The sequence below is a fragment of the Neovison vison genome, chromosome 8 (genome assembly GCF_020171115.1).
Source record: "Neovison vison isolate M4711 chromosome 8, ASM_NN_V1, whole genome shotgun sequence".
Taxonomy (NCBI): domain Eukaryota; kingdom Metazoa; phylum Chordata; class Mammalia; order Carnivora; family Mustelidae; genus Neogale; species Neogale vison.
The window spans coordinates 137,750,996-137,765,063 of record NC_058098.1 but is presented as its reverse complement, the minus strand read 5'-3'; the positions used below and the strand labels follow the sequence as shown (position 1 = coordinate 137,765,063).

Here is a 14,068-nt window from a genome sequence, read left to right as displayed (position 1 = left end):
TTCGAGCAGCCCCAGACCGGTCACAGGATTGGAGATAACCCCGAGTCTTTGTCATCCCCCCATCCCCCATTCCTACCAGTTCCTACCAGTTCCTTTGGTGACAGGCAGAGCCGGGCAGGAGCATAGCTGTAGACAGGTCGTAGCTCAACGTGGGTTCCAGAGAAACAGCTCTTCTCATGACTCCTGTGAGGAAACAGAGGAGCACCCACGTGAGGCAGGAGCTGCAGCCTGGGTTCTGTCCCACTGGGGGCCCCTTCATTTTCACAGACTCTGCGTGGGGAAGAGAGACCAGGCCATAGCATACGTCCAGTGTCCATAGGCGTATCTTGGGACCTGTGGTCTAGGGATTGGATGTGTCTCTTTTCTAAAGACCAGCTTCACTGGCCTCTTTCGTGGTCATGACATCACTCCCCGGGCTGTGCACTTTGGATCCTGATGTGACGTTCTTTCCGTGTAGACGTATGCCGGAGTGCTGGGGAGGAGTGCTCAGGCCACAGGAGGCCGGTGTATCTAGTCACTGTGCCGCTTTAAAGTTAAGACCACAGACTGGATGATGGCCAGGGTCCCTCCCTGCTCCAAATGCCTAATTCTGTGCCCTGCTTTCAAATGATGGCTTTCTACTCAGTTGTTTTAATTCAGGTTCATTGCCTCCATGCAGAAAATTTCACAGACTAAGACCGAGTTTCATTTTGTGCCTGTTTATAGCTCTTAAGTCATTGGGTATATTTGAGTCATTAAAGCATTCTGCTAGACCCAGGGCCTCAGCCTCAGGCAGTGAGCAGTTCTCCCTCCGAGACAAAAGTGAAAACAGGCCTCGGAATCCTTTGCTCGGGTGCGAACTTGGGCTCACAGCACGTGCATTACTTGAGCTTCTCTAGAAGACACAGAGGCTCCGTTTCCTTTAAATGCCGATGGGTTGCTCCCGTGTCGGGCAGATGAGACAGTTACAGCCAGCTTTCTCAGCGTGCCCACAGCTCACCTTGTCACACAACTTTCGTATTTAACAAAAGCTGTGTGTTTAGTGGGGGGGATCCCTCTCCGGAACCTGTGCGTGCCCCATATGACTCACCCTGCCCTTCGCAGCCTGGGCCGGGAGCTGCGGGAGCAGACGTTGCCTCTGGCCCTTGGCCTGTCCAGGAAAATCAGAGGGTTACTGGAGCAGGAGCTCTGCATACACCACAGCGCTGTCTTTCCTTCTTCTTGCATTCTGCACACTCTAGAAGGCGGGATCTCCCCCCCGCGCCACCCCGCACACATGCACACACACGCGTGCCACTGCACCCACACGGTGTTCCTGTGCAGCGATGTAAATTCGCCTCTGCCAAGAAGGGGGTTTGAGAGATGCCTTTTTGTTTGATTTGGTTTGGATTTGGCTCCTTGTGTAACTTACCTTTGTAGTCAGCATCTCCCTGACTGGCTAATTTACCATTGGGGAAAAGGGCAGTTGTTCAAAGACCTGATGGAGTAAATGGGGACCTGGGAGCAGTATCTGGTGCTCAGCGGAGAATCAGATCTTGACGCAGCGGAAGCACAGGGTGGGTTTGCACTGTTTGGAAAACCAGTTTCTTCCCAGGAAGCTGGCAGCCTTTGGGAAGAAAGACTGTTGTGTTCTGCATTCTAGCAGAGGGACGGTGATAACATCCGGATGAGTTCGGTGAAAGCCGTAGTTGGTATTCCCCATTAGCCAAGATTAATTGTGTTTTCTGGCACTGGGAAGAAGGGATCCTTGGGACCAAATAACTAATTGAGTATCATCTTTGCCAAGTGCATCCCTTTGCCACACCGCCAAAGACTGGGGTCTTTTTAAACTGGAAGAAAAGTCCCCCGGTTCTTACGTAGTCTCATTTTTAGTTTAATGATCATCGGACATGAAGAATACACACTTCCTATTTTAAGCTGGAGAAATTGGGGAAAAATCGAAGAGCATTATTAAAGCCAGAGGAGCTCTGATGATCAGTGCCTTGAGTCAAATACAAAAACCTTTGCCGCTCCTTCCTTTCTGTGAAGCCGGAGCTCTTCAAATTAAGCTCTCAAAGCGCTCTGGTGTCCGCTGCATTGGGTAGAACTCTTCTGTAGCTGAATTCAGTGATGACACCATTTCCCCCAAACGGCGGCTGGGGAAGGAATTGAAAGGATAGCATTTTCTCTATTTAAAGATTTCCTCCCCTAGATTTTTCCTTATGGCTTTGGTGTCAGCTGTCCCTTAGCCTGGATGGACAAACAACAAACCATTATTCATGTAAAACAGACTGACGTGGAGCAGTATCAGCCGTTCTAAATTTGGGGGACCTGCTCTGATAGCTGTTACTTTGAACTTGGAGCCACTTTCATGCCTTTAGAGTTCTTCCAATTCACATAGAGGCACTGAATATCTCCCCGTGCCTTGTGGTGTTTGTACGCTGTGAAGGACAGTCGGTCGTGGACGGTAGGTGTCTTGCTAAGTGTGAGCAGCTCTCCCCGGGGCACAGGGGACATGCAGGAGAACAGGTTAGGGGGCGCTGTGCTGCCTCGCAGCGGTGGAAGGTGTGCACGGGTATGTCCAGGCCCATGCCTCTGCTTTCCACGGAAGGCCAGGAGCTGCAGTGAAGAGCTTGTGCCCTGAGCCCGGGCTGCTTGGCTCAGGTGTTGCTTCGCTGCCCCCCAAACTCTGTAAGGCCCATCCTGTTCACCCGTCTGTCACCAGCCCTGTGTATATACCAGTACCTGTGCCAAGCCTCGGTGGACACCAGCAGTTTGCGAGTAGGACAGGAACGTCTCCTAGATGCATGTCCACAGTTGTGTGATCACAGGAGGCCGTGGGTAGACACGTGCTTTATGTGGTGAAGTGTGTGGTTGCATCATGGTCTGGTCTCCCGCTTGGTGCTAGAGAAATACATCGTTCGGTGTATGGGCTCCGGGATGAGCCAGGTAATTCTGTTGGTGAGGATCCAAAATTGGATTGATGGTACTTCACTCGAAATTGTCGAAGCTTGCAGGATTGGATAGAGCTTGAAGTCTTTTAATACTGATTTCTGAAGGTCCAGGGGTTCTGTGAGGCGTCGCTGACTACAGAGAATATCCAGGGAATTTCATGTAAGAGATGAGCCCAGAATGGCCACCGACCAGGAGAGTCTGGTCCACCCTGTTTACCCAACTTCTGCTTATCCCACTTTCCTTTAATCAAACCCCAACTGTTCTCATTACAAGGATCCGTACTCTTTTAACAGCCTGTGCTCCCTTACGCCTCCTCTGTGAGTTTAGTGGAAAGGGGTCCATAAATGAATGAAGGTCCCACAGGTCTGCCAAAATGTGAGCTCTCATGTGTGTTTCTCAACAAATCCCAAATCCAAGCTTTCACATCCTATAAATGCGGCTGGTGGCCATGGTAGGGCGAATAAGAGGTTGAAATATATGGCATTTTGTTTGATCTTTTCCTTCAGCAGCTTAGGAGGTGGATGAGATAAGCCCATTCATATTTGGAGATTTCTCCAAGATTTCTGAAAGACAGTTTACCATTTGCACTTTTTGTTCTCCTAAAATTATTTTATTCTTTGATCTTCGCTTTTTTGGGACTAATTATGGAGGTTTTGAAATTGCAATAAAATTCCCATTTTGACATCTCTCTGACAAAAACGTATAATGATCTTTTGTTGCCAGTGTGTTGGGGGACTTGGGGGACTTCTGTGAATTAGACGGGTTTTGTTAAAACTCAGGTGACAAATGGTTAGCATTTAGGATTATCAATCTGTTATCCGTTGCGACTTCAAAAAGTAAGGAAAATAATTTCTCTGTCATTTTTGTGCTGTGAGATTTCTTTCCTTGGAAGTGAGTGTTTACACTCAGGAAGATACTTCTGAGATCACCAGAAATTGAGCTGGGTGCCAGAGTCACCCAGCCAGCCATCTGTGTCATCAGTAGGAGTTGGGACAGAAAGTCTCCGAGCATTAGCTGTAGAGCATTTTGATCTCAGGGAGCCCACTGCCATCGACCTCAAAGCCAGCATCACTTGTCCCCTGGCCGGGTGGGTTGGGGAGTCACCAAGTATCCCTCACAAGAAGTGGCAGCTGCCTTCCAGGGGGCTGAGATTTAAGGGAATGCTGTGTTACGCCTTCCCGCGTAAAGTCTGCCTTCTGCCAGCTGTCTTTGCAAAGTAGTGGGAACTCTCCTCTTGCTATATATATACTTTTAAAGATTTTATTTAGAGAGAGAGAGAGGGAGAGAGAACAGAGGCTGGGGGAGGGGCAGAGGGACAAGCCCAGCTGGGCACAGAGCCAGACATGGAGCTCGATCCCAGGTCTGTGCAATCATGACCCGAGCCGAAGGCAGACCCTTAACAGACTGAGCCAGCCAGGCGCCCCGTGTTTGCGCTGCATTTTAATGAGAAACGATGCCCTATGATTTTCCCTCCTTCCCACGCATCTCCCTGTGTCTCTGTCTTAAACAGGCTAACCGGCCTCCTGCGAAGCTCAACCTCTTAACCTGCCAAGTGAAGACCAACCCCGAAGAGAAAAAGTGTTTTGACCTTATTTCACGTAAGTGTGTTTCTCAGGTGCTAGGCCACAGAGAAATGATTTTCAGCTCTCTGCTCGGACATCAGTCCCATTTCAGAGAATTAATTATCAAGGAGAAATGCCTTCATTTCAAGTGACAGACATGCTTCCTCTTTCTGCTCCTCCCTGTTTGCTCGCCGGAACAACCCTCCTGTTGAGGAGCTGACACGGAGGGCGGCCCCGCTCTCCTCGTGGTCTCGTAAACTAGGAGATGATACTGGATCTCCTCACTTCACGACCAAAAAGGACGATTCTGTTGTCAGGGCTTCCGTGGTTTGGGTGATGTTCGAAATGCTGGACAGCTAACATGCCCAGGTCCCAGCAAAAACCTGGAAACTTTCATTTTTGAAATTGTCTTCCCCACCACAGGATTTGTCTTTCTGCTTCTGTATGCTTTCCCCACCCCCCACCCTGCCCCCTGGCGTACACAGAAGAATTGCTACAGACCCATCTGTTGTGACGAGTGTCTACTTAGCATCCCTAAGAAGCAAGGAAAGGACTAGTGTGTTATAATGGAAACAGGGTTGGCCTTTGCTTGTGGCACTTTCAGGTGGTAGGATTATAGTCTGGGCGAAGGAAGAGGGCAGATCCCCTTTCAGAAGGAGGTCTTAAGGGATTTAGGCACAAGAGTTGTGTTTATAGAGGAAAAGTCTGGACCACGCATTTTCGGAAGGTGAGCACGGTCTTAACTGCCTCAGTATCCAGTGTGCGACGTGGCTGCTTTTTAGTATGTCTGCTGGATTATATTACTGAGGGCCAGGAAGGTACTTCCTCTATGAATTAGTGCTCACAGCAAGCTTAGGAGGGAATTATTACCACCTCCACTTCTCTGGCTGAGGAGTCGGAGGCCCGTGGCCCTGCACCCTCGTACCCCGTTGTCCCTGTTGTAGTGTGCGCTGTGCTAAGTTGGAGGAGAGCCTTGAGCGGTATGATATGCAGAAAGGTTTTGGGAATTGTTCCGTCCTTCAGATTCTAGACTAATTTGTAAGATAAAAACGGACCTTATCCTACTTCAACCCCGTGTCCCTCCTCGGTCTCATGAGGGCCACGTATGTGTTTACCCCTCTCTGCCCTCAGATCCTTCATCCAGACGAGACAGTGGAAACGTGCAGGACTGCCTGTACTTTACAGTGGGATCGAGGGGCACCTGTGTGGCTCTGTGGGCTGAGCGTCTGACTCTTGATCTCGGCTTAGATCATGATCCCACGGTCAGGAGATCGAGCCTCACGTCAGTCTCCACTCAGTGGGGAGTCTACTCGAGATTCTTTCTCTCCCTCTTCCTCTCCCTCTCTACCCCCCGTGCTCGCTCACTCTCTAAAATAAATAAATCTTTTTTTAAAAAATAATAAAATGAGGTCACTCCTGGGGTTACCTGCCTCCAGAGAGTAATCGAGTTGTGCGTGAAGGGAGAGATCTTGATGGCATAAGCTGATGTCGGCAAGTGACTGGGGACCACTTGGAGGCTTTAGGCCGATTCTTCTTCTGAAGCAGTGCCTCATGGTAAGCAGCGGGTCGCCCTTCAAGACCTCAGGGGCACTGAGTAGTTAACGGAGCGTGCCCGAGCTGCACGCACACGGGGAGGCAGAGGCGAACACTTCCCTCCACTTGCCCTGGTCCGTCCAGTGGCCCTGAGGGCCCCTCCCCTAGTCCGCCACCACCACGAGATACGTTTATTCCACTCTCATAAGCCGCCCCAGAGGACTCTCAGCCTACACGTTTTTAACTACTGCTCAGGCCCTGAGGAGGGTCAGGAGATGGTAAGTGTGCCTCGCTCGCTACCAAGCGTGAATTATTGCATTCCTTGGACATGTGGGAAGGCGGGCCTGTGTAAATCTGGTTTCGTGTGAACGCTCCGGTGAGCCAGCATTTGCCAAGATCCCATCGGTATTTTGCTCTTCTACCTAATGCATAATAAACGTCTTTGGGCAAGGGCTTCCTACCTCTAACGCGCAGAAGGGCTTCCTGATTGGGTTTGAGGTGCTTTTGTAAATTTGCCAGAGTCTGTTGTCTTTCTTTGAAAAAAAGCTCTTGTTTCTTCTTCTTCCCACTGTCCTTCAGTGGGTAGAGTGAATCCCAATCCCACGAATTTTTCATCCTAGTTTTCAAAAGGTGTTACTCTCCTGGGAGTAGTTGTGGCGAAAATGCTTCGTCGCTGTGCTGCGTGGGTTTGCTTGTCACAGAGAAGCCTGAAAGCTGGCCAGGAGTCCTCCAGGGAGACACTGCCAAGTGGTGAAGACAATTTCTTGAGCGTCCGGAGAAGTTTGGGGCTCAGGGTCATGTCTGATGGTGCCTGACTCGGGAAATGAGGCTGTCACCCTCTCTGCTCCTCCCCTGCCTGCTGGCCAGGCTAGTAGGACACGTAACACGAAGATGTGTTTGAGCTCTTGAGACGTTTGGGTGGTTGGGGAAATAAAAGTCCAGTGGCACTTTGGGCAATGAGGAAGATACTTTAGCTGTGGTCTCTCAGGCCCCCAGAGTCCCCCTCCCCCGGGGACGCCATCCCGAAATGACCCGGAAGAGTAAGGGACCGACAGCTGGGTTCAGTTGGTTGCCTGCAGGGCCCTCCGTCACCGTGCTTTCCCCCAGCAGGCATTCCCCACTCGGAGCCAGCTCTGACTGGGCCTGGGCTCCTCCAGGAGGGTGCTTCTGGGGCAAGGCTGGGCCTTCAGGAGCTTGTCCAGCTCTGTTGCCCTCAGATTGACACCCCCCTCCCTCCCCCCGCTTTGCAAATTCAAGTCCTGTGCCAGTCTTCAGTCATGCAGTCACCCTTGGCAGGATGGAAGGTGCAGGAGAATTTGGAGGTGACCTAGGTCAGCGCCTTGAATAGGACGGACCCACTGGGAGCCGGTGTCTTTCCAGGTCCACGCACTGGGTCTGTGGCCGGTCGGAGCGCGAGCCTCAGGGAAAGAGGCAACCCTTCCTGGCCCCCAGCCACCGTCTCCTCTTGCCTTCTCTTCTCAGAGTTGAAGCTGCTAGAAACTGTTCTGGAGTTCAGGAGCATCTCGAGAGTGTCTGTAGGAGGGAGTTCTCACTTGGGAGTTTTCACAGGCCATTCCCTTGCTCCTCACTTGTCAGAATATAGCATCGGTCAGAGGAAATGGGCTGCTTCCCTGGACTCCTTGACTCTCCTCCTTGAGCTGTGCCCCTCTGGTGGGGAGACAGCTTAGTGAGAGGACCCGGCCCCTGGCCCTACCCACCACCAGCACAGCTTTCCAAGAACTCTTAGACCCACTCAGCGTGGGGTGTGGCTCTGCCCCTCCGGGTCCCGCCTCTGGATGAGGCCGTCCCCATCAGGGCAGGAGGTGGGAGACGTGGAGGGGCCTTGCCCCCTCTTTCCAGCATTGGCACTTCCATGTGCCTCAGCCTCTAATATCTGAATCCTGAAATTCAGTTCATTTTTCTGAACTCGAATCTGCTAAGTCCTGTCCCTCTCCCTTAGTGTCAGAAAAAGGGTGGAACTGGGTGGGAAGAAGCAAATGGGACCATCAATCAAAACCCTGATCCTCTGCTGCTGGCTGCGTTCGTCTTTGCCACTTACCCTCCATGGGCCTCGGTGACCCTCCAGCCAGCTTGGCCCGAGCCGCGCCCGGGACCAGCCTGCTCCCAGGGCTGTGAAGACCACCGCTGGAAGACTGACTGAGCTCATTCAGGGGGGCTGGAGGGCTCTGTGTGTCCCCAGGGACAGTTGCTGCTCTGCTCTCTGGAGAAGTTGGGTCTCCTCTGTTTTTTCATTCTGTTTGATTTTAAATTTAATTTTCCTTTTTGTCTTGGACTGACCTCCCAGCCCCCCATGGCTTGTCTAGTAGCGCACAGTTCGTGTTACCAGCCATGGTTACCTCTGTGGAAACCTGGAAATTAACATCGCTGATGCTGTTCACGAGGGGTCTCACTGGCCTTTCCACGGGTGCTCTGGGACTCCCTGAGGGTCCCGCCGTCCGTTTTCACCTCCTCTTCGTCTGTACAGGCTGAAGCAGTGTCAGAGCCTGCTCTGGCCTTCCATAATCTTGGTACTTGTTTTGAAGAAGGTTGATGGGTTTTTTGGTCAAATGTCCCTCAACGTGGGTTTCCCTGATGCTTGCCCAGAGTTGGACTGAGTTTCTGCCTTTTTGGCAGGAATAGCACATCCCATGCCCCTTGTCTTTGCTCTGTGCACCGGGGTCAGCAGTCTGGCCCGGCCGTGTAGACATGGCTGTGTGTGAGCTGAAGATCTCGTGTCCTGTCTTTGCTGGGCCGTTCCTCCTGCTGCTGGGCCCTGTTAACACAGCCCTCCCACAGCCTGCTGGAACTTTCTAAGAAGGCCAGAAAACTTCTCAGATACTCAGGAGGGAAGGCTTTTATTATTCAATGGGCTGTAACAGTTATTTCCGAAGGGCCTGCTTTGTAGCAGGCTTTTGAAAAGCTGTTGATGGTTTCCATCCTTGAATAGCTGTAGTTTGGGGGAACTGAAGTGGAGGGTGGGGCAGGCTTGTGAATTGGGATGACAAAGCCATGATCCCGGAGAGCAAGGGCAAGCAAGGCATGGAAGGACACGAGGGAGGGCTCACCGAGAGCTGCTGTTACTCCCGAGGTTAATTATAAACTGCTTCCTCTGGGAGTTGTGTGTGGATTACCGTGCGGCTTGCAACTGACCAACTCCTCTTGCTGCGCAGATGACCGGACGTACCACTTCCAAGCAGAGGACGAGCAGGAGTGTCAAATGTAAGTTCCTTGGAGGTGGGCCTTGGGGCGGGGACCTCATAGTCCTTGGGGATTTAACACAGCATCTCTATTACTTTTCTAGATGGATGTCTGTGCTGCAGAACAGCAAAGAAGAAGCTTTAAACAATGCATTTAAGGGGGATGACAATACCGGGGAAAATAACATCGTCCAGGAGCTGACAAAGGAGATCATCTCCGAAGTGCAGAGGATGACGGGCAATGACGTGTGTTGCGACTGTGGGGCCCCAGGTGACACCCGTCCTCCTCCGTCCCCCCAGCTCTGGGATAGTCACATGTCATTCTGATTGACAGGGCGCGCGGCTGCATCCTGGACTGTGTGCAGACGGTGGGAGGGGAGTGTGGGAAGACACCTGCTCCGGCCCCCGCCAAGCAGGGCCGCGCAAAGATGGCCCGATGGCGCTGAAAAGATTTAAACCTTTTGAGAAATGAAAACGGAAGCACAGAAGGCGGGTGAAACCAAGGTCATCCGCTCATTGTATTGGCTGCGTGGCCATGTCGGGGCGGCTTTTCCTGGGATTTACTCCCCCTCCCTTTGTGCTACTTTGTGGAACTTGTGCAGCAGCTTTGAGCCTCTGTCTCGTCTGTGGCTCCGGGAGAGCCACTTTGTTTGTTGGGTCTGGGTTTTCCTGTATGGAAGACGACGGAACCAGCGTGGAGTGTCTTTGGGTCCTTTCCAGGTGCCCCGTCCTGTGAAATGAGATGTTTCTTTCTGCATTGTGATGAAGCCTCTCCGGGGCTTCATTTTTTTAACTGACATAGAGTATCCTCATAGATTTTAATAGCTAGCTTTGTAAAAGCTCACGGAGTGGATTTCTTCTGATTAAGATGGAACGGTGCCGGGAGGTCAGGGGGGCTTTGGAGTACCTGTTTCTGGACAGTTACAAAATGAGAAAGATCTCGGAACGGTCAGTTACCTTTTCATTCATCGCATTCTATGAAAGTTCTTACCAAAAAATGAACACAACAAAAATAGAGCGGGCAGTTGAGAATTGCCGGGAGGTTCTGTTGCCCCGAAGGCCATATATCTCGGGGTAGTTTGAGGAACTCCCTCAGGGTCAGAGACCCAGTAAAAATTATGTTTTGGCAAGAGATGAGGCCAATAGTGGTAAGTAGTAAATCGTGCTTTTTCTTAAGGAAAGATGAGGACGGTGCTGCACTTGGACATTGAAAACGCTCCCATAAACAAGTCAAAGCTTTGTACGTTTCTCTTTGCAAATGCTGAGACAAGACAGCTGACATGAAACTCGATATAAAGCAGTCGAAATGCACTCCTACCTGCCGAGAGGGTGTACAGCCGATAGAGTAGGAGGGAAAACACAGATGCCCAGGAGTATTTCCTAATGGATACAATGTTTTATAACTTGAACATTTACAAACAGCACTTGACAATAATCTGGTGACCCAGGTTATGCTGTTTGCCTGCTGTGAGTTACAAGGGCAGCAGGCCGTTCCAAAGAGAATGGTACTTTCGGGTTCTGATGATGTGCTCGAGGAGGTTTTATTTTGAATGCCCCATTTGCAATCTAGCTTTCATCTGTCGAGCACATCTTGAGGGTCTGCCGTGTAGCCAGCGCTTAGTAGGATGCCTCAGTGGGTAAGTAGCTGCTCCAAGAAGCACAGTGACCAGAGGCCAGCATGGCCTTGGGCCTCAGGACAGGCGGGGCTGCTGTCTGGTCCCGCACACCCTCTAGCAAGGCCCTTCTTGTCGAACCCTCTGAAGACACCTGTCCTGGTCACCCGCTGGTGCTTTTGTACTTGCTAAATGAGTTCTATGTCAGTATCTAATTTCTGAAGCTCTTGCAATCAGAACTCCTCCTGCTGCCCCCAGTATGCTGAGCACAGAGTATGGCATCAGCACGTAGTAGGTGTTCTCCATCATTACTGTTAGCATTTTGCGAAGAGACAAATTTTAAATCTGTTCCCCATCCAGCCCTAGACTGTGGTGCTTTTTTAAATCTCCCCTTTGCTAGTCTGACAGACGTCGGCGATGGGCGTGGTCGGTGTTCCGGAGAGCCCTCAAAGGCCCGTGCCCAGTAGAGGGCGCTGTGTGCCGTGTGTTCTTCGACCTGACAGCTGTCCCCTGGAAGTTCTTAATGAATGAATGGAAGGGTGTGCATGGTGGGTACAGAATGAGTAAAGAAATGAAGGGATGGGACGAGGAGGGAGAGCAGACATGTGCACATGTGAGCACTGTGTGTGAATCGGTGCTAGTGCAGAGTGAATGGTGACTGAGAGCTCCCGCTGGGTCAAGGATTGACTAGCTCATGCCCAAAACTCCACATGCAGTAACTCTACAGGAAAAATGTCGTGACCCTGGGCCGCTACTTACTGCAAGTTCCAATTTTCCCTGTTCTCTTTGGCAGATCCTACATGGCTTTCCACCAATCTGGGCATCCTGACCTGCATTGAGTGTTCTGGAATCCACCGGGAGCTCGGGGTTCACTATTCCCGGATGCAGTCCCTCACGTTAGATGTCTTAGGAACGTCTGAGCTGCTGGTAATTCTCAAATCCTTGATTTTGAGATGGAAGTGAGTGAGCTGAAAGCTGAGTTTTTATTTTGGTTTCTTGAAATTCCACTGGACTTGATGGTAGCTGATTTTTGCCAGATGGGTTTGGGCAATTAGAACCTTCTCGGCTACTGGGAGCTGAGGGCACTTGTTGTTGTAAAACCTGGTTCTTAATTGAATCAAGTGAAGTGGAACGAAGGCTGAGACAGTTGTAAGACCGTGGACTAGGGTGGGGGCAGCGTCTGGCTCACCCCCTTCCCAGTTCCTTAACCGCACACAGGACCGAAGTCCAGAGACAGTCAGGGATGCGTTCCCTTGGAGCCCCCCACAGATTCCTGCCAAGTCTGTGGTCATCACTCGGCTCAAGCCTCCAGTGCTCTCTTCCTCGGCCCCTTATTGTCACCCTTTGCGGGAGATACTGGTCCCTGCTTTTACTGCCTTCGTTTCTAAGGAAGGCTTTCATTCTTGGTTCGGGGACGCACATAAGCCATGCAGTGCGACGTACGTCGGTACTGGGAAGCTGAAGCACTTTCTGTCACGTAACATCTAGAGTTTTGAGACTGGCTGTGCTAAGGAAAAGGCACATCATATGAGGTGTTTGAGGCCACCTAAATGGAGCTTTTGTGAACTGTTTTCAGAGTCTGTAATTGCTGGTCGGAAGCAGTGTTGGAACTCTTGGTGTAGCTGGGCTTTGGACGGTGAACGTTAGGTGGTTACAGATCGCCGTTGATTGTAATGAAAAGAGCCGTAGTCTTGACAGGAAATCAATTACTGTGGGCAGTATACCTCTCAAGGGGCCGTATGTTTTATTGATGACTACTCTGGAACCAGCGTGTCTGAACTTAGAAGCCATTTTGAACTGTCTTGTCAAATCCTTGCAGTCTTTCCAGAGGATTCCTTGATGGTCTTGAAAGACAAAGTTGGGAGAAACGACTGTGAATTCTGGTCTCCCGGTTAGTGACGTCCTTGATGACTTCAAGGTTAGGACTAAGCTGGACTTGGCAAGACTCCAGCGGTGTATCCTAGGTTCCACGGTGGGGTTATTGTTGAGGTCATGGTGCGCTCCACCTGCGTCTTACAGCCACGTGTGTCCAAGGGCTGGTATCCTGGGCAGCTGATGGTGGCATAGGTTTGAGATTCCCATGATATGTTTTCAGAGAAACACAAATTCTCTGGTCACCTCCAGCAGTTCTGTACCAGCATTGCTGGTTTTCTCAAAACAGTGGGAGTAAGAGTTGCTTATTTCGTGAGAGGCCCTTCATAGAGCAATCGTTATATATTAGCTCATTTGCCCTTCAGGACAGCCCAGTGACCTTGGTATTTATCCCCACTTTACAAGGGCGGGATTGAGGCTTAGAATGTTGCAATGTGCCCAAGGTTATATAGTTATTGAAGTGTAAGATCGGGGGCGGGACCCTTTCATCTGGTCCCAAAGCTCACACTTAACCTCTGAGCAGCCCGGAACATTAAATGGCCTTTGCAGAGGCGAGTCTTGGCACGTGGTAGGCATCGCTGCCATCCCTCCTGTCCCTGTCCCCATCCCTGTGCCCAGCCAGTGTTGAACAGCCTCTCCACATGATGTCAATCCTCCCACGTGGCCTTTTTGTCAAATCTGTGCCGTCGTCAGTAACCAGCATGAGTTACTGGCTCTGTGTGGGGGAGAGGGGCTCGGTGACGCACCCCTATGGGGAGTCCCCCTCATACACCGTGGTCCTCAGTGACTTCAGAAACAGGGCAGTAAAATGATTCAGTGATGAGTTTTGACTATACTTTTTTTTAAATATAATTTATGTCACGGTGAGTTTATATGATACAATTTTACTGATGGCTCTCGTGAGCCAGTGGGCGCCTGACCCCAGCACATCTGTTACATCTGCTTAACTGTGTCCCAGAATCTAAGCTGACCGCTTCGTGAGACTCTTGCCCACTGAACAGGAAAAGGGCAAGAAAGGTGAAAGAGAAGACGTTCACATCTCAGTGAAACGATGAGGTGGCTTGATGCCGGGTTTGAATCCGGTTTCTCTCTCCCAGGGCCTCTGTCTACATGTGCTCACAGGAGTTTAACGTTTGGGCAGCTGTCAGCCCTGCCGGGGAGCTGTCAGACAGAGCCTGCTTATGTAGTATCTGCATGAGTTTCCAGAACCTGACCTCTGCTGTCGTTCCAGACCCTCCCTCGTGGTTACAGAAAAACAGACGGGTCAGGGCACCTGGGTGGCTCAGTCAGTTAAGCACCCGCCTTGGGCTCAGGTCACGGTCCCAGGGTTCCAGGATCAAGCCCCACATTGGGCTTCCTGCTCAACAGGGAGTCTGCT

General features: G+C 51.1%; 1 protein-coding gene across 4 annotated transcripts in view; it reads left to right on the top strand.

The window, feature by feature from the left end:
* ASAP2 (ArfGAP with SH3 domain, ankyrin repeat and PH domain 2) overlaps positions 1-14,068 on the top strand; it is a 165,854-nt gene that overhangs the window by 118,040 nt on the left and 33,746 nt on the right. For all 4 annotated transcript variants that reach the window (XM_044262110.1, XM_044262108.1, XM_044262109.1 and 1 more), the window contains 4 exons: positions 4,424-4,511; positions 9,179-9,227; positions 9,310-9,476; positions 11,612-11,745. In XM_044262110.1, the coding sequence (XP_044118045.1) occupies positions 4,424-4,511; positions 9,179-9,227; positions 9,310-9,476; positions 11,612-11,745 (438 nt within the window). The remainder of the gene's footprint in view (positions 1-4,423; positions 4,512-9,178; positions 9,228-9,309; positions 9,477-11,611; positions 11,746-14,068) is intronic.